General features: G+C 43.1%; 1 protein-coding gene across 1 annotated transcript in view; it reads right to left on the reverse strand.

Annotated features, from left to right (window-relative positions):
* Window positions 1-25,945, reverse strand: part of LOC110498836 (MAGUK p55 subfamily member 2-like) — an 87,375-nt gene that overhangs the window by 50,331 nt on the left and 11,099 nt on the right. The window contains exon 2 of the mRNA XM_021575484.2: window positions 16,518-16,599. Within this exon, the coding sequence (XP_021431159.1) occupies window positions 16,518-16,548 (31 nt within the window). The 5' untranslated portion in view covers window positions 16,549-16,599. The remainder of the gene's footprint in view (window positions 1-16,517; window positions 16,600-25,945) is intronic.

A 25,945-nucleotide genomic window follows, 5' to 3' on the forward strand; every position in this document is an offset into this window, starting at 1 on the left:
ACCTGCTTACCATCGACCATCGACCTGTGCAGCCGTCTTCATCGACCTTGCCAAGGCTTTCGACTCTGTCAATCACCCTATTCCTATCGGCAGACTCAGTAGCCTCGGTTTTTCTAATGACTGCCTTGCCTGGTTCACCAACTACTTTGCAGACAGAGTTCAGTGTGTCAAATCGGAGGGCATGCTGTCCGGTCCTCTGGCAGTCTCTATGGGGGTGCCACAGGGTTCAATTCTCGGGCCGACTCTTTTCTCTGTATATATCAATGATGTTGCTCTTGCTGCGGGCGATTCCCTGATCCACCTCTACACGGACGACAACATTCTGTATACTTCCGGCCTGTCCTTGGACACTGTGCTAGCTAACCTCCAAACGAGCTTCAATGCCACACAACACTCCTTCCGTGGCCTCCAACTGCTCTTAAACGCTAGTAAAACCAAATGCATGCTTTTCAACCGTTCGTTGCCTGCACCCGCACGCCCGACTAGCATCACCACCCTGGATGGTTCCGACCTAGAATATGTGGACATCTATAAGTGCCTAGGTGTCTGGCTAGACTGTAAACTCTCCTTCCAGACTCATATCAAACATCTCCAATCTAAAATCAAATCTAGAGTCGGCTTTCTATTCCGCAAAAAAGCCTCCTTCATTCACGCCGCCAAACTTACCCTAGTAAAACTGACTATCCTACCGATCCTCGACTCTGCGACGTCATGTACAAAATAGCTTCCAATACTCTACTCAGCAAATTGGATGCAGTTTATCACAGTGCCATCCGTTTTGTTACTAAAGCACCTTATACCACCCACCACTGCGACCTATATGCTCTAGTCGGCTGGCCCTCGCTACATATTCGTCGCCAGACCCACTGGCTCCAGGTCATCTACAAGTCCATGCTAGGTAAAGCTACACCTTATCTCAGTTCACTGGTCACGATGGCAACACCCACCCGTAGCACGCGCTCCAGCAGGTGTATCTCACTGATCATCCCTAAAGCCAACACCTCATTTCGCCGCCTTTCCTTCCAGTTCTCTGCTGCCTGTGACTGGAACGAATTGCAAAAATCGCTGAAGTTGGAGACTTTTATCTCCCTCACCAACTTCAAACATCTGCTATCTGAGCAGCTAACCGATCGCTGCAGCTGTACATAGTCGATCGGTAAATAGCCCACCCAATTTGACCTACCTCATCCCCATACTGTTTATATTTATTTACTTTTCTGCTCTTTTGCACACCAATATCTCTACCTGCACATGACCATCTGATCATTTATCACTCCAGTGTTAATCTGCAAAATTTTAATTATTCGCCTACCTCCTCATGCCTTTTGCACACAATGTATATAGACTTTTTTTCCTACTGTGTTATTGACTTGTTAATTGTTCACTCCATGTGTAACTCTGTGTTGTCTGTTCACACTGCTATGCTTTATCTTGGCCAGGTCGCAGTTGCAAATGAGAACTTGTTCTCAACTAGCCTACCTGGTTAAATAAAGGTGAAATAAAAATAAGCCATAGTTCGTACATCTGAATTGTTATATAGGTCTATCTCATTAGTATTGTGTGTCTTTGGCTATGCCAGATTAAGTGATATGACATGCTATTCTATAAAATCCTTTCTCTGTAATTAATATTACCTGATTGAGCTAATCATGTAAATGTAATTAACTAGAAAGTCGGGGCACCACAAAATAATATTTGTAGAGCAGTTATCTTCCGAATAAACTCTTAAAGACCTAGTAATATTTGACATCAATAGCAGTCAATATTAATCGTCACCTTATTTCAGTCTCATCTGAAAGTTGTAAATTCTTGGTTATCTTCACGAACCCTGGCTAACAAGTTGAATCAGCAATACAAAATTGGGTTTAATTATTTATTTACTAAATACCTAACTAATCACACAGAATTACATATACACAGAATGAATCATTCCTTGATTACAAATTACGTAATAAAGGAAAACGTCCCTAGCGGACGGAACAGATATGACAGCTGGTTACACAAAAGAAAAGGGGTCTGGGTTTGAGTGAAAGAGCGGGAAGACTTGAGGAACAAAGGGAGAAGCCATTCTATCGTAAATACAGTATCTTATTTATTCTAAATTACCGCCCATTTGGAAAATGAAAATGCAATACATATTTACTCTGAGCTGCGTTTCGGTAGGTTGGTGGTAGATGGAAGGCTGTGTTGCCAAACCGAGTCCTTTGTTCTTTGAAGAATGTCTCTGCTGGTAAATTGTAGTAACGTCGTTGTGTGGTAGACGGGATACTCTGTCTGTTCTTTCCTAGCCCACGTAGGCAGCTGCTGTTGCTAACTCAATGGCTAGGAGGTATCACTTCTTTATTGAATAAGAGTTCAAAGTTCATACCATTCGCAACCAAAGCTCACGCTGAGGTTGGCTTTGTTCTCTAGTTATTATCTGAACCATTCTGACATCAGATCGTCATCCTAATGTACCCGGAACAGAAGGTTACAGAAGTCTGGTGTCCTTTGACAGCTCTTTGGTCTTGGCAATAGTGGAGTTTGGAGTGTGACTGTTTGAGGTTGTGGACAGGTGTCTTTTATACTGATAACAAGTTCAAACAGGTGCCATTAATACGGGTAACGAGTGGAGGAAAGAGGAGCCTCTTAAAGAAGAAGTTACAGGTCTGTGAGAGCCAGAAATCTTGATTGTTTGTAGGTGACCAAAAACGTATTTTCCACCATAATTTGCAAATAAATTCATTAAAAATCCTACAATGTGATTTTCTGGATTTTTTTCTAATTTTGTCTGTAATAGTTGAAGTGTACATATGATGAAAATTACAGGCCTCTCTCATCTTTTTAAGTGGGAGAACTTGCACAATTGGTGGCTGACTAAATACTTGTTTGTCCCACTGTACTTGTGCTTACATTCTGAATTTACTGAACAGAAATGGAATAATGTTCGCATGGTTCAAAAGTCAAAACTCATTATTATTGAAGGAGAATGCGGTTCTTATCCAGTTACACAAATCCACAAGGAGTCAGTAGAAACAAATATTTATTTAACAAAGTCAGCCGTAAGCTCCACTGTTGGGACAGCTTTATGTAGGCCCTAACAGTTTGTGGGCACCGTTTGTCACCGTTATAGTGCATTTAATCTATTGTTTAGAGTTGTGTAGTGGCTTCGCTGGCATGAATTAAAAAAAAATGGGTTGTTTGCCCCACCAAGATTGACATGCTAAAATTACCACTGCCCCATGGTGGCGGTGGGGTTATGGTATGGGGAGTCATAAGCTACGGACAACGTACACAAATGTATATCTGTATTCCCAGTCATGTGAAATCCATAGATTAGGGCCACATTCATTTCTTTCAATTGACTGATTTCCTAATATGAACTGTAACTCGGTTAAATCTGAAACGGTTGCATTTATAGAGACGAGTACAAAGCTCTCTCTCGCCCTTCATTTGACAAATCTGATTCCTGCTTACAAGCAAAAATTAAAGCAGGAAGCACCAGTGACTCGGTAAATATATATAAAACACAGGAAATCAAATATTTGACTGCACTGGGCCTTTAACCAGAAGAGCAACTTGGCTGATACACATGTTTTTGGTTCCAACTGTTTGGATCATACTGAAATAAGCTCACATAGTTCCTGTCAAAAACTCCAAACTCCACACAGTTGTCAGGATATTAATTTCCCACTGAGCAAACAATTTCTGTACTAACAGCAATCTTATAAATACATTTTTATCAGGTTTTTGCATGGTTGGACCTTGTTTGTTTATTGAAATCTGTCAATAAAACTCATGAATACAACTGTTTATGTCAAATAGTTTTGTGTTCTACTTGTAGCCCTGGTTGTCCTGAAAATAAAAAGGTAATTGTGAGGCTAAATATAAGGGCTGGACATGCAGATAAATTAAAGTTAGATAAGTTAGAGTCTCGGGACTGATAGGGTTAAATTCCCTGAAGGTTTTGCCATGCTTTGTACCCATTTTGTGACCTGATTTCTGCCTATCTGTACTTGCTATTGGACAGGGACAGGGCTCAGGGACAGTGGCAGAGACAAGGACAATGAGAGGGAGAATGACATAAACAAGGACAGGGACACAGACAGACACAAGGACAAGGGCAGAGACAATAAATATCATACTCATTTATCAATCCACTGGGAGGGGAAGTGAAGGAGAGAAGAGAGAGATGGAGGAGAGGGAAAATTGAGCTGTTTTCTTTTTATATGGTTGGATGAATCAATCTATTACCAAACGTTGTATGGCCTCTGATGGAAAACATAAGTATATCATGAGTTTGAGCAGGACGGAGAGAGGAGATGAATTTACTCTGATGGAAATTCAACTCCCCTGAGATAAATTCATCTCCTCGGAGTTATTGATTGTGCATTTATCAGGGATCAAGGTAAGACCCAGGCTGTCAAAGTGACATTGTTTATAGTAGCAACAGGCAAAGACAGGTCAAGGCAGGCAGGGGTCAAAAATCCAGGGTGAGGCAAAGGTACAGGACGGCAGACAAGCTAAGGGCCAGGCAGAGAGGTCAGGCGGGCAGGTACAGGGTCAGGACAGGCAAAGGTCAAAAACCAGGAGGACGAGGAAAGAGAGGCTGGGAAACAATAGAAGCTGGCAGGAAAAACGCTGGTAAGCTTGAACGAACAAGACGAACTGGCGAACACAGATATAAATACACAGGGGATAATTGGGAAGATGGGCGAGACCTGGAGGGAGGTGGAGACAAGGACAGGTGAAACAGATCAGGGCGTGACAGCATTACATTTGTTTAAAAAAATGTCCCGCACATCAATCTATTTTTGTAAACTAGCCTAAGGCGAAGTCTCCCGACTGGAATTTTCAGTAACCTAGAATAAATTGTGCCTCCAAACCATTTCATGTCTCCCGTTCATGAAAAAGGATAGCATTTATCAGTGTAGATATTTTTGGCAATGGTATGCAGCCGGATACAATTACATTTTTATTTGGAGCGAGTAGGTGGTTCATGCACTCAGTCAATGAACCTGCAACGTTTTTATGTGCAATGAATGGAGAGCAAAATGCTAAAAGTTACAGTGCCTTCAGAACCACTTCCCATTTTCCAAATTTTGTCACGTTACAGCCTTATTCTAAAATTGATTTCGATAAAAAACATCCTCAGCAATCTACACACAATACCCCATAATAACAAAGTGAAAACAGGTTTTTTGAGATTTCTGCACATTTATTAAAGACAAAAAACTGAAATAAATTACTTACATAAGTATTCAGACCCTTTGCTATGAGACTCGAAATTGAGCTCAGGTGCATCTTGTTTCCATTGATCATCCTTTAGCTGTTTCTAAAACTTGATTGGAGCCCTCCTGTGGTAAATTCAATTGATTGCGTAGCAGTCAGGTGTCTTTGTCTTTGTCTTGTCTCGTCCCATGTGTATATATCTTTATCTTCTTTTTAATATTTTTCCTAAACCTCAACTTCAAACTACTCTCCCGCAACGTGCCTCACCCAATGTGGTGTAGATCTGTTTTTTTTTCCTAAAGTATTTCTATTTACCTCCGAACTGGAATACTTCAACTGAAGCTAGCTAGCTAACTATCTACCAGCTATCAGTCAGCTAACCACTGCTAGTGGTCATCAGCTAACCTTTAGCTCGGAAAGCTCTCGCCAGTTCGTACAACGCGTTTCAAACCAGAGCCTAATGGACCTATTTTTCTCTCCATATCCCTGAATTCCCACCACAAACTCTGAACTAGAGGTCGACCGATTAATCGGAATGGCCGATTAATTAGGGTCGATTTCAAGTTTTCATAACAATCGGAAATCAGTATTTTTGGGCGCCGATTTTGCCGATATTTGACAAAAACATTTTTACACCTTTATTTAACTAGGCAAGTCAGATAAGAACACATTCTTATTTTCAATGATGGCCTAGGAACGTTCTGCCTCGTTCAGGGACAGATTTTTACCTTGTCAGCTCGGGGGATCCAATCTTGCAACCTTACAGTTAACTCATCCAATGCTCTAACTACCTGATTACATTGCACTCCACGAGGAGCCTGCCTGTTATGTGAATGCAGTAAGCCAAGGTAAGTTGCTAGCTAGCATTAAACTTATCTTATAAAAAACAATCAATCAACAACTGTCGTTGCTCCAATGTGTACTTAACCATAAACATCAATGCCTTTCTTGAAATCAATACACAAGTATATATTTTTAAACCTGCATATTTAGCTAAAATAAATCCAGGTTAGCAGGCAATATTAACCAGGTGAAGTTGTGTCACCTCTTGCGTTCATTGCACGCAGAGTCAGGGTATATGCAGCAGTTTGGGCCGCCTGGCTCTTTGAAACAAACTAATTTGCCAGAATTTTACGTAATTATGACATAACATTGAAGGTTGTGCAATGTAACAGGCATATTTAGACTCATGGATGCCACCCGTTAGATAAAATACGGAACGGAATAAACGTTTTGTTTTCAAGGTGATAGTTTCCGGATTTGACCTAAAGACTCGTATTTCTGTGTGTTTATTATAGTTAAGTCTATGATTTGATATTTGATAGAGCAGTCTGACTGAGGGGTGGTAGGCAGCAGAAGGCTCGTAATAGTCAAAGGTATATGGTTTAGAGAAATAGTCAACGCGTTATAATTCATGTAATAACTTGCGGCTGAACTTGAAAGAGGTTCCTTCGTTATTTTACCGTTCATGTCTTCCATAGAGAATGTCTTGATCTACTTCAAATAAGGTCTGTGTTTCGTGCAGGTTAGGGTGCAGGTTAGGGTGCAGGCTTAAACCGCCTCTGCGTTTTGGTACCCGTGTAAATCTCACTAGGATAAGGTAACGTTTGTCAACATATTTTCATAATTCCACTCTACAAATTTTTTTTATCTTCGCTTATATTTAGCAAATATTGATCAGAGTTACCTTGTCCTATGGATATCTACACAGTTATAAAATTGGCAAGGTGGTGTAAGCCTACACGTAACTTAAACTCTATTTTTATTCAAACAGTTGAGAGTATTTGTCTTCTAAGCAGACTCTTCAGTATCGTTGTCACTTCAGAGCTGTATGTGTGTGTGTGTGTTTTACAGATGACAGAGAAAAGCAGAGCACCAGTGTGGGACTATTACATGGAATTTTTTTTGTCCTCCAATAATCGGTATCGGGGTTGAAAAATCATAATCGGTTGACCTCTACCTTTTTATCTGGATCATCACAGCTAGCTAACCGACATAACCTGCCCGAGGATTCCAACAGGCCCCTCAGGCGCGATGCCCGCTGAAGGCCCATTCTGCTAACCTGCTAGGCCTGCTAGCTACCTAGAGCTACCTGGACCCTACTAATTCCACGACTGGTCTATCGACGTCACCGCACGAAGAGGCAAAAACAGACTTACCCCTATCGTGACGTCCCCCAAAGGCTAATTTGCTAGCCCCGGTCTACTAACTGCTATCTTGCCAGCCCCGGGCTGCTAACTGCTAGCCCCTGCTAACTGCTTGCTTGCTAACCCGGTCTGCTAACTGCTAGCTTGTTTAGCCCCGGCCTACTAACTGTTAGCGTGTTAGAATCGGCCTGCTAACTGTCTGAATCGTCGTGGACCCATATGTTCACTTGGCTACGCATGCCTCTCTCTAATATCAATATGCCTCATCCATTACTGTCCTGGTTAGTGATTACTGTCTTATTTCACTGTAGAGCCTCTAGCCCTGCTCAATATGCCTTAACCAACCATGTTGTTCCACCTCCTACATATGCGATGACATCACCTGGTTTAAACGTCTCTAGAGACGAAATCTCTCTCATCATTACTCAATGCCTAGGTTTACCTCCAATGTAATAACACCCTACCTTGTCTTTGTCTGTACACTATGCCTTAAATCTATGCTATCGTGCCCAGAAACCTGCTCCTTTTACTCTCTGTTCCGAACGTGCTAGACGGCCAGTTCGTATAGCCTTTAACCGTACCCTACTTCTCCTCTGTTCCTCTGGTGATGCAGAGGTTAATCCAGGTCCTGCAGTGCCTAGCTCCACTCCCCAGGTGCTCTCATTTGTTGACTTCTGTAACAGTAAAAGCCTTGGTTTCATGCACGTTAACATTAGAAGCCTACTCCCTAAGTTTGTTTTACTCACTGCTTTAGCACACTCTGCCAACCCGGATGTCTTAGCCGTGTCTGAAATCTGGCTTGGGAAAACCACCAAAAATATTGAAATCTCCATCGCTAACAACAACATTTTCCGCCAAGATAGAACTGCCAAAGGGGGCGGTGTTGCAATCTACTGCAAAGATAGCCTGCAGAGTTCTGTATTACTATCCAAGTCTGTACCCAAACAATTCGAGCTTCTACTTCTAAAAATTCACCTTTCCAGAAACAAGTCTCTCACTGTTGCCGCTTGCTATAGATCTCCCTCTGCCACCAGCTGTACCCTCCATACCATATGTGAATTGATTGCCCGCCATCTATCTTCTGAGCGCGTGCTACTAGGTGACGTAAACTGGGACATGCTTAACACCCCGGCCATCCTACAATCCAAGCTTGATGCCCTCAATCTCACACAAATTATCAATGAACCTACCAGGTACAACTCCAAATCTGTAAACACGGGCACCCTCATAGATGTCATCCTAACTAACTCGCCCCCCAAATACACCTCTGCTGTTTTCAACCAAGATCTCAGCAATCACTGCCTCATTGCCTGCATCCGTAATGGGTCTGCGACCAAACGACCACCCCTCATCACTCTCAAATGCGAGAAAAGAGAAAAAGTGTAGTCAATATGACTAAACGTGGAATTGCTGGACAACAGGGTTAGGGTAACATTAACAATCAAATGACTCCCTGTCACGCCCTGACCCTAGATTGCTTTTTATGTTTCTATTTTTAGTTTGGTAAGGGTGTGATGTGGGTGGGTATTCTATGTTGTAGGTCTAGGTTTTATTTTTCTATGTGTTTGGCCTGGTATGGTTCTCAATCAGAAGCAGCTGTCTATCGTTGTCTCTGATTGAGAGCCATACTTAGGTAGCCTGTTTTCCCATTTTGAGTTGTGGGTGATTATTTTCCGTTTCAGTGTTTTCACCATAGGGGACTGTTTCGGTTTTCCTTTATTATTTTGTTCGTTTGTATTCAGTGTTCAGTTTATTAAAACCTCTTACAGGTACCCCTCTACTTTTTTCAGTTTCTGCCTGAAGACATACCCAAATCTAACTGCCTGTAGCTCAGGTTCAGAACCAAGGATATGCATATTCTTGATTTCATTTGAAAGAAAACACTCTGAAGTTTGTGTAAATGAAAATTGAATGTAGGAGAATATAACACAATAGATCTGGTTAAGATAATAAAATGAAAAAAATATTATTTTTTAATTTTTATTGTTGTATCATCATCTTTAAAATGAACAAGACAAAACAAACATGCAGATAGGATGATGGGGACAATTTCAGTGAAAAACATCAGAGGGCAACAGTACTTGTGCAAAGTTTCAGAATGATAACTTCCAAAATGAGTGTGCTACATGACATTTATCATGAAGTCACCCAGGTGTTCCACACAAGTAACCCAAATGTACCCAAGTGGCCAAATCGGTGAAGTTATACATTTTGAATGGAATAACTATATACAAAATACCAAAATGGTATTCTAACACACCACCCCCTAATTTGTTTTGAAAAAACATGAAAAAAATATATATACATTTACAAAATAACACTTTCAATATTTGGAAGACCCTCAGTCCTCTACACAATATTGTGCTGCTGATGCCAGGTGCCATAGCAGTCTCTTTCTGCTGTAAAGCAGAGGGTCACCAAGCATGTGGTGCAGGTGATGGGGGACTTCATTTTGCAAAGAACACAGCAACGCCTCCATGCTGTGCCCTTTTGGCCCTGAGGCACAACTCAATGAGGCCATACCTGGAAACAGTCCTGGAGGACTGCTTAATTAACCTGTGATGCACTAATTGATTCGGGCTTGACAATGACGCTCATCTCTCAAACGTTGTTCAATGATCTCAAAAGGGCTTTGAAGCCAGCTAAATGTTGTTTAAAAATGGAATGATGCGACACTACACTTCAAGGTTTCACTCAGACTACCTCGCCTCTCACATTGAGAGTCATGCTGAAACTACACATCCAGGACGTATCGCTTGTTCACACTGTGTATGTTAACAGACTCTGAACCCCTGCTACTCGGAGCAGACTTGATGGATAGGTTACTCCCTCTGATGGATCGGAAAACCAACCAGGTATGTTCACAGGTCACAGTGCCGTCTCCACTGACCACACTGTCTGCTCCTAACGCTAGCTGCAATGCAGTCATCCACAAAGGGTATCTGTCAACAGCACCCCTTGGGGAAAATGACGTTTCAAATCCTCTTGAAGCGGAATCTGACCAAAGGAGATATTACGATATCTCGTCACATTTAATCCTGACTGACATTCAAACCTGACTGACCCTTATTTTCATGGTTTCGAGCCAGCAGTCTCTGTGAATGAGCAACTTCCTTCCTCCTTGGAGTCGTGCAATACTGTAGCTGAGATGAACTTCTCTTGTCCTTCAGACACTTCCGCAAGCACTGCGGCCGTCTTAGGAATAAGAGCATCGACGTGCAAAGTGTACTCTGCTTCCGATTATATATTTTCCACTTTGAAGAGGACTGAAACCCCTCAAAATGTAACTAACAGCGTCAGTCCCGCAACTGACCTGATGACCCCCACTTGTGAAACACGATATCACAGACATATGTCCTCGTCTCACTTCGCAGGTACTGGAACAGCTGCCACACGCGGACGCTGTGGTGACTGACAAACACCAGGAGATTTGGTTGAAAGGTTACAGTTCTAATAACAACGCGGCTGCTGACAACTCGTACAAAGTGTCCGAACTTTTCGGTTGTGCCTCGGACACCAACAGGTGGTGGGGGTGGGTCCCGAGACACAAAGGGGGGGAATACTAGCCAGACCCATGATGAGGGGGGGGGGTTGAGACTACAGTGTTGTACGTAGGCCGCCAGAGCAGGAAGCAAATCTAGTTGTAAACTTCCCCATGAGAACAGAGAGAAGCGGACAGGGCCCTCAACGGGGGTAACCTTAGAACACATCTGAGATATCCCTGAGGTGTACCACACTGATCGTAAAATAAGTCCAGTGGACTTTCCACCTCCAAAACAATGGTAACAATAATCAACTATAATGCAACTAGTAAAATGCTCTAATCATGTGTCCGGGTAGGATAACATTTCAGAATAAATCGGTAGGATAACTGGTCCCCTTGAGTACCAGTACCAATGCCAGCAGTCAGTCCAGCCACAATCAGTAAGAAGGTTAGAGACCTCAAATTGATATTGATAGATAACAGCGACAGAGGAGTTAGTAGTCATTCAGATTGCAACACGTGGAAGGGAATCTCCAGAACACTCATCTGATGGTTAACACACATGCCACTAATAAATAGAACCCTCCAAACAGGAGAAAAGTTATTAGAAGTCATGAACAATGATCACACTGTGTACGACCGGTTCCGTGCTTAGAGAGTACTTCCGTCGTGAGGTCTCCTCCGTGGATAACATAGCTATGAAATAGACTCCATCATACCTATCGCCACTACAATGGTGTAAGACACAGTGACTCGTAGTAAACCAACTACAGGCCCCCTTAACATATGTCTCGAGGTCGGCATCAATTCTTACTGATCTCCAGGCATTGACATGAAAATGATCTGATGACGTCAGACTCATTCTGAACAGGTTGCAACCTACTTCATTCCCTTGGCATGTGCGCTTGTGTAAGCCTAAACGCACATGTACAAAGGAACATTTAATGAGGATTTATGCTAGGATCACTTAAGGGTCCGAGCAAAATACCAGCCTTAGTAAAGTTGAACATTTACCCTGAGGCCTTTGACTCTACAGCTACCGTACTCACAAGTTTCTCCCCAGAGGTCCATAGGTCATCCCTGTAGACTGTCCGAAGCTGGTGCCTTACAGCTGTAGACTTATCATGTAGTTATCAACTGAGGCTAGTGCCCTAAAGCGACACACCGCTAAGTAGTAATGCCCTAGATATGACATTAGACAGAATGCCATGATAGGGTCATTTTCTCAAGACCGTGGACATATATAGAATACAGTCCCATTAGATGATTAAGGTGGGGTAACTAGTTTTTGTATATCTTTTGTTTATGCTTTTATTCATTTTTGTTTCATTTTTTTGACACTTAGGAAGTAAACCCAGCAACAAAAAAAAACATCCCTTTTTCAGGACCCTGTCTTTCAAAGATAATTCGTAAAAAAATCCAAATAAATTCACAGATCTTCATTGTGAAGAGTTTAAACACTGTTTCCCATGCTTGTTCAATGAACCATAAACAATTAATGAACACGCCCCTGTGGAACGGTCGTTAAGACACTAACAGCTTACAGACGGTAGGGAATTAAGGTCACAGTTATGAAAACGTAGGACACTAAAGAGGCCTTTCTACTGACTCTGATAAACACCAAAATAAAGATGCCCAGGGTCCCTGCTCATCTGCGTGAACGTGCCTTCGGCATTCTGCAAGGAGGCATGAGGACAGCGGATGTGGCCAGGGCAATAAATTGCGATGCCCGTACTGTGAGACGCCTAAGACAGAGCTAATTGGAGACAGGACGGACAGCTGATCATCCTCGCAACGTTCTAGACTGTCAATCTACAGTTCCTTTAGAAAGTATTCATACCCCTTGACTTTTTCCACATTTTTGTTGTGTTACAAAGTGGGATTAAAATTGAATCAATTGTAATTTTCTGTCAACAATCTACACAAAATACTCTAATGTCAAAGTGGAAGACATTTTATTTGATTATTAATAAAAGTTCTCAATGGGATTAAGGTCTGGGGAGTTTCCTGGCTATGGACCCAAAATATCGATGTTTTGTTCCCCGAGCCACTAAGTCATCACTTTTGCATTATGGCAAGGTGCTCCATCATGCTGGAAAAGGCATTGTTCGTAACCAAACTGTTCCTGGATGGTTAGGAGAAGTTGCTCTCGGAGGATGTGCAAAATTGTGAGTGAGCCCACTCCCTTGGCTGAGAAGCTACCCCACACATAAATGGTCTCAGGATGCTTTACTGTTGGCATGACACAAGACTGATTGTAGCGCTCACCTTGTCTTCTCCAGACAAGCTTTTTTCCGGATGCCCCAAACAATCGGAAAGGGGATTCATCAGAGAAAATTACTTTACCTCAGTCCTCAGCAGTCCAATCCCTGTACCTTTTGCTGAATATCAGTCTGTCCCTGATGTATTTCCTGGAAATAAGTTTTTTTTTTTGCTGCCCTTCTTGACACCAAGCCATCCTCCAAAAGTCTTCGCCTCACTGTGCGTGCAGATGCACTCACACCTGCCTATTGCCATTCCTGAGCAAGATCTGTACTGGTGGTGCCCGATCCCGCAGCTGAAACATCTTTAGGAGACGGTCCTGGCGCTTGCTGGACTTTCTTGGGCGCCCTGAAGCGTTCTTCACAACAATTGAACCGCTCTCCTTGAAGTTCTTGAAGTTCTTTAGGTGTAATCTTCCTGGCAGCAATATCCTTGCCTGTGAAGCCCTTTTTGTGCAAAGCAATCATGATGGCACGTGTTTCCTTGCAGGTAACCATGATTGACAGAGGAAGAACAATGATTCTAAACACCACCCTCCTTTTGAAGCTTCCAGTCTGTTATTTGAACTCAATCAGCATGACAGAGTGATCTCCAGCCTTATCCTCGTCAGCACTCACACCTGTGTTAACGAGAGAATCACTGACATGATGTCAGCTGGTCATTTTGTGGCAGGGCTGAAATGTAGAGGAACAGTTTTTGGGGGATTCAGTTAATTTGCATGGCAAAGAGGGACTTGCAATTCATTGCAATTCATCTGATCACTCTTCATAACATTCTGGAGTATATGCAAATTGCCATCATACAAACTGAGGCAGCAGACTTTGTGAAAATTAATATTTGTGTCATTCTCCAAACTTTTGGCCACGACTGTATATTTGGCCTTGTGTTTTATGTTATAGTACTGCTGAAAAGGGAATTTGTCTCCCAGTGTCAATTGGAAAATGTATTTCACCTCCAGGAAAGCAGACTGAACCAGATTTTCCTCTAGGATTTTGCCTGTTCTTAGCTCTATTCCGTTTCTTTTTATCCTAAAAAAAAACTCCTGTAGTCCTTGCCGATGACAAGTATACGCATAACATGAAGCAGCCACCACCATTCTTGAAAATATGAAGAGTGGCACTCAGTTGTGCTATATATGCCCCAAATATAACGCTTTCTATTATGGACAAAAGTACATTTCTTTTCCGTATTTTTTGCAGTATTACAATATTTTTATTCTGCACAAGCTTCCTTCTTTTCACTCTGTAATTTACACTGAGTGCAGAAAACATTAATAACACCTTCCTAATATTGAGTCACACCCCCTTTTATCCCCAGAACAGCCTCAGTTCATCAGGACATGGACTCTACAAGGTGTTGAAAGAGTGCTTCCCAAGATTGCTGGATGTCCTTCATGTAGTGGACCATTGTTGATACACACAGGAAACTGTTGAGCGTGAAAAACCCAGCAGTGTTGCCGCTCTTGACACACTCTTGACACACTCAAGCTTGAAATTCACTGCTCAACTTACAGTAGGGACCTTATAGATAATTGTATGAGATGGGGTAGTCTTTTAAAAAGCATGTTAAACACTATTATTGCACACAGAGTGAGTCCATGCAACTTATTATGTGACGTGTTAAGCACATGTTTACTCCTTATTTAGGCTATAACAAAAGAGTTGAATACTTATTGACTCAAGACATTTTAGCTTTTCATTTTTTATTTATTTGTAAACATTTCTAAAAACATAATTCCACTTCAACATTATGGGTATTGTGTGGAGATCAGTGGAACAAGATCTTAATTTATTCCATTTTAAATCTAGGCTGTAGCACAACAACATGTGGAAAAGGGGGGTGTGAATACTTTCTGAATACACTGTATGGGTAACAAGGTTGGCAAGTTATTCTCAACCCACTCAGTTTTCCACCACAAAACACCAGAAAATGGCCATAAAGAGCAGAATCAGCTCACCTGCTTTTACAATCTGATTTGACTATTTAGTTCACATATCAGGTTTGACCTTAAAATGAGGGGCAGATGTATGTGAAACACTAATCACATTAAATAAATTATAATCTTCAGAAAGGATTTTATCAAAGCAACAAAATAACTATGGCTTTACAATTATGGTGACAACTTAAAGAAATCTTGGATATTGCAGAATGCTGAAATGTGGCACTTTAGCAAGTCTTTAATTAAGATATTAATTGAATTCTCCATGTGGTCTATATTAAAGGTCACTTCATTTAATATAAAAGGCTTTTAAAATACAATATTGGTACACAATCTTTAGTTAAAATTCAAAAGGGGCATTAATTTTGTGGAACGATCCACCCACTAGAGAAGCCTTGCCTGAAGGGCACGCACCAAGGGCAGTGTCCCTCCATTGGAGGGCAATGAGGGCTGATAACAGACAGATCCTTCCAGCCAGCCAGATTGATAAGTCTGAGTTTGACTTTACTGCTCCAATAGACACATCATTAAGTCACATTAGTAGAGTGGAGACTTGCAGGGGCCCGTGTGATAAACTGTCCCTCCCTGATCCTCTCTCTCTCTCGCTCTCTCCATCCCTCACTCTCCCATTTTAATGTTTTATCTCTCTTTATCCCTCCGTCACTGTCTTCTATGGTTCCCTCCATCCCGCTCCCTTTCGTTTTAGCTGTGTTTCTCTCTGTTATGTGGAAATATGCTGGAGTACAGGTCACTCTTCCAGCCTCATTCATCAGAGAAGAAGGTTAAAACAACCCCTTTCTCTCTCACACACCTTCTCTCTTTCTCTCACCTCCCCCAAGGTTAAAACCTGTCTACAGTTAACACCTTGGACCTCTATCTCTCACACTTTCTCTCTCTCTCTCAAATACACACACACACACACACACACACACACGCACACACACCCACACACACACAGGGCCGGCCCTAGCCTTTTGGGGGCCCTAAGCAAGATTTGGTTGGATGGCCCCCCCACCTCGGAGCAAAAATATTTTAGTGGTCCACCTCTTGACGGCAGAAAGAAAATGTTTCATTTTTAAGTTGTTTTCCTGCAATTCTAGACATTTTGCCAAGACTTATGTCATGTTAATGATATCTGAGTGAAAGTTACTAACTAAATCAATGGACTAACTTATCAATCAACATTTTTTTTGCTGTAATGTAATGGCTAATTATTGACTGTCAGAACAAGAGACAAACTGATGATGCACAACCAAATTTCACATTGCAACTTGCAACTTATTCTACTATTCTAACTCTCAACAGTAAGCTGAGACCCCGACTAAGCATAAAAAAAGGAGTCCCTAAGTGACCACTTATGTCGCTTAAGCGTGGAGCCACACACGTACACACACATACCTTTCTCACCCCTCTCTCTCTCTCGCTCTCTCTGTCTCTCTCTCGCTCTCTGTCACGATGAGGCCAAGCCACTTACCAGATTCTGAGTTGGCTGATGCCACAGGCATTTTGGAATTCTGGTACTCCCAAATCCTCTTCTCCGAATCTTGTTAGGTCAACTGGAGAGAGAATGTGAGGGGAGGAAAGAAGGAGAAGTACATATTTTTGACCAGTTATTGACCAGTTATCAATACAATCACCCTAAAACACTAAACAAGAGGGAGGGAGGGAGGGAGGGAGGGAGGGAGGGAGGGAGGGAGGGAGGGAGGGAGGGAGGGAGGGAGGGAGGGAGGGAGGGAGAGAAGGAAGGAAGGAAATGAGGGTGGGAGCTCACAAGGGGGAGGGAGACTGAGGGAGATTCTCTCACTCATGCTATTTGTGCCCAGTGCCCACCCAGTCCAAATATAGTTTCCATGCCCAAACATGCCCAGTCTCCTATGCCCCCCCACCCCTTCCTGTAAGTGGGTAAAAGTGTCTGCTAAATTACCAAAAAGCAGACATTGAATATCCCTTAGAGCATGGTGAAGTTATTAATTACACTTTGAATGGTGTATCATTACACACAGTCACTACAAAGATACAGGCCTCCTTCCTAACTCCCGCTCAGGGATTTCACCATGAGACCAACGGTGCTTTTAAAACAGTTTTAGAGTTTAATGACTGTGATAGGAGAAAACTGAGGATGGACCAACAAAATTGTAGTTACTCTACAATACTAACCTAGTTGGCAGAGTGAAAAGAAGGAAGCCTGTACAGAAATAAAATATTCCAAAACATGCATCCTGTTTGCAACAAGGCACTAAAGTAACACTGCAAAACATGTGTCAAAGCAATTCACTTTGTGTCCTGAATACAGTGTTATGTTTGGGGTAAATCCAATACAACACATGACTGAGTACAACTCTCCATATTTTCAAGCATATAGTGCTGGCTGCATCATGTTATGGGTATACTTGTAGTCGTTATGGGCTGGGGAGTTTTTCAGGATAAAAAATAAACGTAACGAAGCTAAGCACTTGTACAATTCTAAAGGACAACCTGGTTATGTCTGCTTTCCGCCAGACACTGGAAGATCAATTCACCTTTCAGCAGGACAATGATGTAAAACAGAAGGCCAAATCTACAGTGGAGTTACTTACCAAGAACACATTGAATGTTTCTGAGTGGCCGAGTTACAGTTTTGACTTAAATCTGCTTGTATTGTACAATCCAGGTGTGCAAAGCTCTTAGAGACTTCCCTAAAAAGACTCACAGCTGTAATTTCTGCAAAATGTGATTATAACATGTATTAACTCAGGGGTATGAAATACTTGATATTTAATTTTCTATACATTTGCAGACATTTATAAAAACATGTTTTGACTTTTTCATTATGTAGCACTGTGTGTAGATGGGTGAGAGAAAAAAAAAATGTTTTAATCCATTTTGAATTCAAGCTGTAACACATCAAAATGTGGAATAAGTCAAGGGGTATGAATACTTTCTGAAGGCACTGTACACACAAACACACAGACAAATGACAGAGCTTGTTGAAAGTATGCTGGGAGCAGGCGCATGGTAGAGCCCTGCAAAGCCTACATCCTACTCAGGCCCGGCCCAGGTCTGCCCGAAACCAGAAATAACTTTCTCCGTTAGTAAATCCATTAGCTGCTCCTCTCTGTCTGTCACTCGCTCCCTGCGCACAGCTTGCTCTGCATGAGCTCCGCTCATGGCGGCTCTGAGTCTGTGAGTATCCATAGCAACGGCTCCGCTTGGGCTGCTCTGCTTAATGAAGAGACATGAGAGAGCAGTTAGCTGCTACTTACCGCCACTCTAAACTACAACACAATTCAAGGAACATGATTATTTTCTGTCATATTTGATGAGGTTGAAGCACTTCTGACACCATGTTATGATCTTATATGACTGTACTGAGTGGCAGATCAAGAGCCAATGTCTCAGCTTCAAAATGTTAGTTGCCAATTTAGTGATACCCAAGCCCTGCCCATATCCTAGTTATTGATGGAAAAAAAGGCACTACACGGCACTAACCCAATGTATAATGTCGGGGCCCGTTGGGCTCAGGTCGGGTAGCAAAGCTCCAGGGCGTGGCAGGTAAGGAGTCAAGCAGATTGCAGGGTGCATTAGCCATGCATAAGCTAGGTTGATGTAGGGAGGGGAGAGAAGGTGTTTACAGACATATTAAATCCCTTCCTATCCCAGTCTGCTGTCCCCACTTGCTTCAAGATGTCCACCATTGTTCCTGTACCCAAGAAAGCAAAGGTAACTGAACTAAATGACTATCACCCCATAGTGCTCCCTTCTGTCAGGCTAGTTAAGGATCACATCATCTCTACCTTACCTGACACCCTAGACCCACTTCAATTTGATTACCACTCCCAATACATCCACAGACGATGCAATCGCCATCACACTGCACACTGCCCTAACCCATCTTGACAAGAGGAATACCTATGTAAGAATGCCGTTCATTGACTATAGCTCATCATTCAACACCATAGTACCCTCCAAGCTCATCATTAAGCTCGGGTTCCTGGGTCTGAACCCCGCCCTGCGCAACTGGGTCCTGGACTTCATGATGGGCCCCCCAGGTGGTGATGGTTGGAAACGACACCTCCACTTCGCTGATCCTCAACACATGGGAACCACAAGGATGCGTGCTCAGCCCCCGCCTGTACTCCTTGTTTACCCACGACTGCATGGACATGCACGCCTCCAACACAATCATCAAGTTTGCAGGAAACACAACAGTAGTGGGCCTGATTACCAACAATTACGAGACAGCCTACAGAGAGGAGGTGAGGGCCCTGGGAGTGTGGTGCCAGGAAAATCACCTCTCACTCAATGTCGACAAAACAAAGGAGCTGATCATGGACTTCAGGAAACAGCAGAGGGAGCATGCTCCTATCCACATCGACGGAACCGCATTGGAGTAAGTGGAAAGCTCAAGTTCCTTGGCGTACACATCACTGATGATCTGAAATGGTTCATCCACACATACAGTGTGGTGAAGAAGGTGCAACAGTACCTCTTCAATCTCAGGAGGCTGAAGAAATGTGACTTAGCACCTAAAACCCTCACAAACTTTTACAGATGCACAATTGAGAGCTTCCTGTCGGGCTGTATCACCAACTGCACCGCCCGCAACCGCAGGTCTCTCCAGAGGGTGGTGCGGTCTGCACAACGCATCATCAGGGGCAAACTACCTGCCCTCCATGACACCTACAGCACCCGATGTCACAGGAAGATCATCAAGGACAACAACCTCCCGAGCCACTGCCTGTTCACCCCGCTATAATCCAGAAGGTGAGGTCAGTACAGGTGCATCCAAGCTGGGACCGAGAGACTGAAAAACAGCTTCTATCTCAATGCCATCAGAATGTTTAATAGCCATCACTAGGCAGCTTCCATCCGGTTACATAACCCTGCACCTTAGAGGCTGCTGCCCAATATACAGTGAGCACCATAATTTATTGGACAGTGACCATTTTTTGTCATTTTGGTTCTGTACTCTAGCACTTTGAGTTTGAAAGGATACAATGACAATGAGGGTGAAGTGCAGACTGTCAGCTTTAACTTGAGAGTATTTTCATACATATCAGATGAACCGTTTAGAAATTATTGAAGCTTTTGTACATAGTCCCCCCCATTTTGGGCATCAAAAAACATTGGACATAATGTGGAATAAAGTAATCATTGTTAATGTTTGGTCGCATATCCTTTGCATGCAATGACCGCTTGAAGTCTGCGATGCATCGACATCACCAGACGCTGGGTATCTTCCCTGGTGATGCTCTGCCAGGCCTGTACTGCAGCCATCTTCAGTTCCTGCTTGTTTCGAGGACTTATTGCCTTCAGTCTCCTCTTCAGCATGTAAAATGCATGTTCAATTGGATTCAGATCCGGTGATTGACTCGGCCAGTCAAGGATTTTCCACTTTTTGGCCATCAAAAACCCCTTATTTGCTCTAGCAGTATGTTTAGGGTCATTGTCTTGTTGCATGATGAAGTGCCGTCCAATGAGTTTGGAGGCATTTGGTTTTATCTGAGCAGATAAAATATTTCTGTAGACTAGGGAAGTCTCTAAAGCTTTGCACACCTGGATTGTACAATACAAGCAGATTTAAGTCAAAACTATAACTGGGCCACTCAGAAACATTCAGTGTCTTCTCGGTAAGTAACTCCAGTGTAGATTTGGCCTTCTGTTTTACATCATTGTCCCTGAAACGATTTCCTAACTACAGACGCTGGGAGATGGGAAGCAAGTACAGGGTGAGGATTTAATAATAAATAGACATTAATCTTAACAAGAACAGTGTGTGGAAAAAGAGAAACCAAACAACATCAATGCAGACACGGGAATAAAACTGAGGAAGTGACAGACATAGGGGAGGAAATCAATGATGTGATGGAGTCCAAGTGAGTCCGACGAAGCGCTGGTGCGCGTAACGATGGTGACAGGTGTGTGTAAGGATGAGCAGCCTGGCGACCTCGAGCGCAAGAGAGGGGGAGCGGACGTGACACTCCCTCTCTCCTTTCTCTCTTTTTCTGAGCATTTCTTGTGCAGGGGCAAAATCAAATGATATGGTTTTCTTAGCCTATTCTGAAAATGGATGAAAGTGCAATCAGGCATTCCAAACTGAATAATAAGGGTGGGTTCATAAACGTACAATAGTAGCATTAGATTCTACAACAGAGACCAGGGTTTGTAGCGTTCACATAAAAACACAATGTTCCTGCTAGGTCTTTGTTATTTGGTATTTAAACTTCTTTGTCTTTAGGTGTCCTCTTGCCCCACTCACTCACTCACCCACACACACATACACACACACATATGTTCTCTGTCCCACTGAGCCAAGGGCACATCGACACTGAGGATACAAAACATTAGGAACACCTTCCTAATATTGAGTTGTGACCACTTTTTCCCTCAGAACAGCCTAAATTTGTCAGGGCATGGACTCTTCAAGGTGTTGAGAGCGTTCCACAGGGATGCTGGTCCATGTTGACTCCAATGCGTCCCACATTTGTGTCAAATTGGTTGGATGTCTTTTGGGTGGTAGACCATTATTGAAACACATTGGAAACTGTTGAGCGTGAAAAACCCAGCAGTGTTACAGTTCTTAACACACTTAAACCAGTGTGCATAGCACCTAATACTATATCCTGTTCAAAGGCACTTACATTTTTTGTCTTGCCCATTCACCCTCTGAATGGCACACATACACAACCCATGTCTCAATTGTCTCAAGGCTTCAAAATTATTCTTTAAACTGTCTCCTCCTCTTCATGTACACTGATTGAAGAGGATTTAACAGGTGACATCAATAACGGATTATAACTTTCACCAGGATTCACCTTGTCAGTCTATGTCATGGAAAGAGCAGATGTTCCTAATGTTTTGTACACTCAGTGTATACCTGAGCTGCTATGACATCATGCTCGCAGTGCAGGCCTGCAATCATCCTCTCTCAGCCCAGCCAACCAATTAAGACAAGAGCCAGGGGGGTGGAGAGAAACACTGATGACACGGATGACAACAGCATTAGTCAACACAATCTCAGAGAGAAGAGGAGTGAGAAACACTGGGGGAAGCATTTATACATTGCTAAACAGTCCTTTACATGTCTCTGAAATATATTTTTAATAGGGTTCCTTAAACTAAAGCCCAGTTTTCACTGTCACTTAAAATTAGGGCCAAATTCGAGCTGGGTCAAGGGAAACACGGGCCAGCGGAGCCCAGTTTCACAACTGGTGCCAGCTCAATTCAAATTTGGGCTGGTGACACCGTGACTGTGCAACCACCAAGCTGATCACTGCTGGATGCTGACACAACATTTAGCTAGCTCGACTGTGCTTGTTTCTGTTAGCTAGCACATGGACAAGCAGTACTGCAGTAGTCAGTCATGACACCAATTACCACCATAGCTGGATCATTCCTTTATTTTTGCGCTACACAAAAAAACTTTTAGGAGAACAGTCAGCCCACGAATGCTAGTTACCCAAAGTTAGCTAGCAAATCAGAGTTGAAACAAGCTAGCTAGCTAGTTAGCTAACGTGTACTAGCAGGAATTTTAGCTGGCCAGGTTGTAGTGAAAGCTAGCTAGCTAGCTACATCATATCACACCTGTCATCTGGTTTGCTTGGTTATCTAGCTAGCTAATAGCCAATACCATGGCAAGCAAGGTAGGAATTAAGCTAGCTAACCTGTTATGCTAGCAATGACGCTAACCATTTAGCTAGCTATCTAACGAGAGTCTGGCTGGCACTGGCAGGAGTATGGGGTCATTTTAGTTACAACATGGTGATGGTTAATTAAATTATTCAACATCTTGCTAGCTAGCAACATTAGCAAAGCCAGCTGCAGTCACATATTGGCTACCTAGCAACATGACATCCTTTCTCATTTCTGGAGCAGGTGGAAATGCAATTTGAACTACCTCACCAAGGGCAACCCAACCTGTCTTGGATCCATTGCAGTTTCATCAACCAACACATCTTGGCCAGGAGCCAGCCCCTACTTTCTTAATGTCTGTCACTGGCACACAGGTGTTATGTCTACCCCCACCAGGCAGTTTCCACCGTAGAGCTGTGATACCAAGACTTACACACACACAGACCCTCTGACACACACGTACTCTGACAGAAACACAGACACACACTTGCATCACACCTAAAAATAACCCTGCCTGTGCTTCCACAGGTTCCTCTCCTCCTATCATTACTTTACAGGGGGAAATGCTGGTATCCAAGACAACCGCGAAGACCTCTTTTGTTTTTTTTCCATCGCTTTGCCATGGCAACAAGGAAAAATGTGTTAAATAATTAATAAGGGGAAAGGGAATTGCAATTGTTCTCAATTTGGGAATAATTAAAAATAAAATTGTGTAGTTAAATGTATCTCTGCTACTGTATTGGAGTTTTTATATTAAAACAATACTGAGAGTGTGAACAGCGCCATTGAAATCCAGAGTGTTGCCTCAAACGAATCACAGTGGAATCGATCACAGCGCAGTGAGATGCACAAACTGGATCGCAAGGTTTGGCTTAAACAGCAGTTTAAAAGGCCAACTCAGAGGTCTATGATGAAAGCTCTCAATCAATGGGTGAGAAATGACTGTGTGAATGTGCTCTCTCACCCGAAAGACTGATTAACTTCATTTCAGAACCTGGGTCGATGTATGTCTCACTCCATTGACCAAAGTGCTTGAATGAACTTCAGGGGTTTGAGTCTGATTGTCTAGAGTTTATATAGTTTATATTCAGGTCCACTGGTGCAATATTCGAGTGGCAAGAGTATGGTGCATTTGGTCTAGGGCCGGGTCTGTATTCATTAAGTGTCTTAGAGTAAGAGTGAAATCTACGATCAGTTTTGCCTTTTAGAACCTAATGAATATGACTACATGGACAGGAGGGACCTGATCCTAGGTCAGCATTCCTACTCTAAGACAGGGCCTGATTTCTCTAAGAAGAACTAAATGTAGAGAATCCCAGAACATTTATAAGGAGCTTTTAAATAACATATTAAATGTTTTACTAACTGTAATGAAATCAAGGGTGACCTCGATGTCTCCAAAACACACTCAAAATAATTAATTATTATAACTCTACCTTCTGTGTCACACAACGGGAGCCCAAAATAACTCAAAATTACTTTTGTAGGGAGGAGAAACAAACTAATTGAAATGTCGTTTGAAGCTAGTACCTGCAACATGGTTGACTGAGATGTGCATATAGAACACTGTTTTCATTCTCACCTCATGTATATTTACATTAACAGCTGTTACTATAGTTAGCTACCTAAACTGCCCTGAGATCGACAGTGATGGCCCAAACTCAACTGGAAAAGAACATTTTAGCCACACACACACATACACACACACCAGCCTTAGCACTGTACCGCGCAGGGGGAATGTTCTAAAGCGGTTCCACTGCCGGTAATTCATTCAAGGTCCCTGTTCTCCTTGCCATACTTTTATTTCAAAGGGAAAGGAATTACTGATTGAATAAGACTGAATAATGACAGGCCGTTGTTCAATGTCATTGACATCGCTCTTGACTGAGGATGCAATGGGAGTTTCTGACCAAATGTTACAGATGGAACAGTACAGTGCGATACAGTATGATATATTAGGGTGAAGTGCGAAGGGGTGTCTCTAGAATCGATGCTGAGGCTCTGTATACCGTCGCTGGTTAATCTCCATGCCAACGCATGGTGCTAACAATGGAGGCCCCACCTCTGCGCTTTCTCTGCTGACAGCTGATTGCAATTCCACAGTAATTACCCAGCCAGACGAGAAATCAAAGTTAAGAATATGGAGCTACAGAGCCACATAAGAAGAAAATATTGTTAATATTAACAAAGGTACAATCAGGCTTGGTATTTAAGGAAGAATTTGCCGATAACCTAATCTTTCATGGACATACTAACATAAATGGTATAAATAATGTGAGATTTTCGTTCTGGGTTAACCGAGATTACCAATAACCAGATCTAGGATCGGATTACACTACCCCCATGATAACCTTATAATTGTGAGATTTGAGGCTGCCCTCGTTACGGCCGTCGTTAAAGGAAGACCAAGGTACCCCCCCTCCCAAAGGTGCAGCCTCCGGCCGCAAAACCTGAACTTATAGGGGAGGGTCCAGGTGGGCAGCTATCCGCGGTGGCGGCTCTGGTGCGGGACGTAGACCCCGCTCCACCTCTGGCTCACCCCACTTTGGTGGCGCCTCTGGTGTGGGGACCCACTCTGCGGGCCCCAGACTAGGGACCTTCGTTGCGGGCCCCGGACTGGGGACTCTCGTTGCGGGCCCCGGACGGGGGACCCTTGTTGTGCGCCCCGGACTGGGGACCGTCGCTGGGGGCTCCGGACTGGAGGCCGTCGCTGGAGGCTCCGGACTGGGGACCGTCACTGGAGCCCGTCGCTGGAGGCTCCGACTGGAGGCTGTCATTGGAGGCTTCGTGCCATGGATCATCACTGGAGGCTTCTTGCCATGGATCATCACTGGAGGCTGCGTGCCATGGATCATCACTGGAGGCTTCCTGCCATGGATCATCACTGGAGGCTTTCTGCCATGGACCATCACTGGAGGCTTCGTTCCATGGATCATCACTGGAGGAGCCTGCCGTCCCCAATTAAGGTGTCACCAGCTCACCACTGATTCTGCAGCATTACACATCTGTCAAACCTGCAAACAATCCTGTTGCAGCTGCCAGTTCTCAAATGGAGACTAATGAATGACCATGCACCTGCACTGTGATAGTCTCAGAGGTCCGTTAAAAGCGCAGAGAGCATCATGAAGAACAAGGAACACACCAGGCAGGTCCGAGATACTGTTGTGAAGAAGTTTAAAGCCGGATTTGGATACAAAAAGATTTCCCAAGCTTTAAACATCCCAAGGAGCACTGTGCAAGCGATAATATTGAAATGAAAGGAGTATCAGACCACTGCAAATCTACCAAGAC

Source organism: Oncorhynchus mykiss, chromosome 20 (genome assembly GCF_013265735.2).
Source record: "Oncorhynchus mykiss isolate Arlee chromosome 20, USDA_OmykA_1.1, whole genome shotgun sequence".
NCBI lineage: Eukaryota > Metazoa > Chordata > Actinopteri > Salmoniformes > Salmonidae > Oncorhynchus > Oncorhynchus mykiss.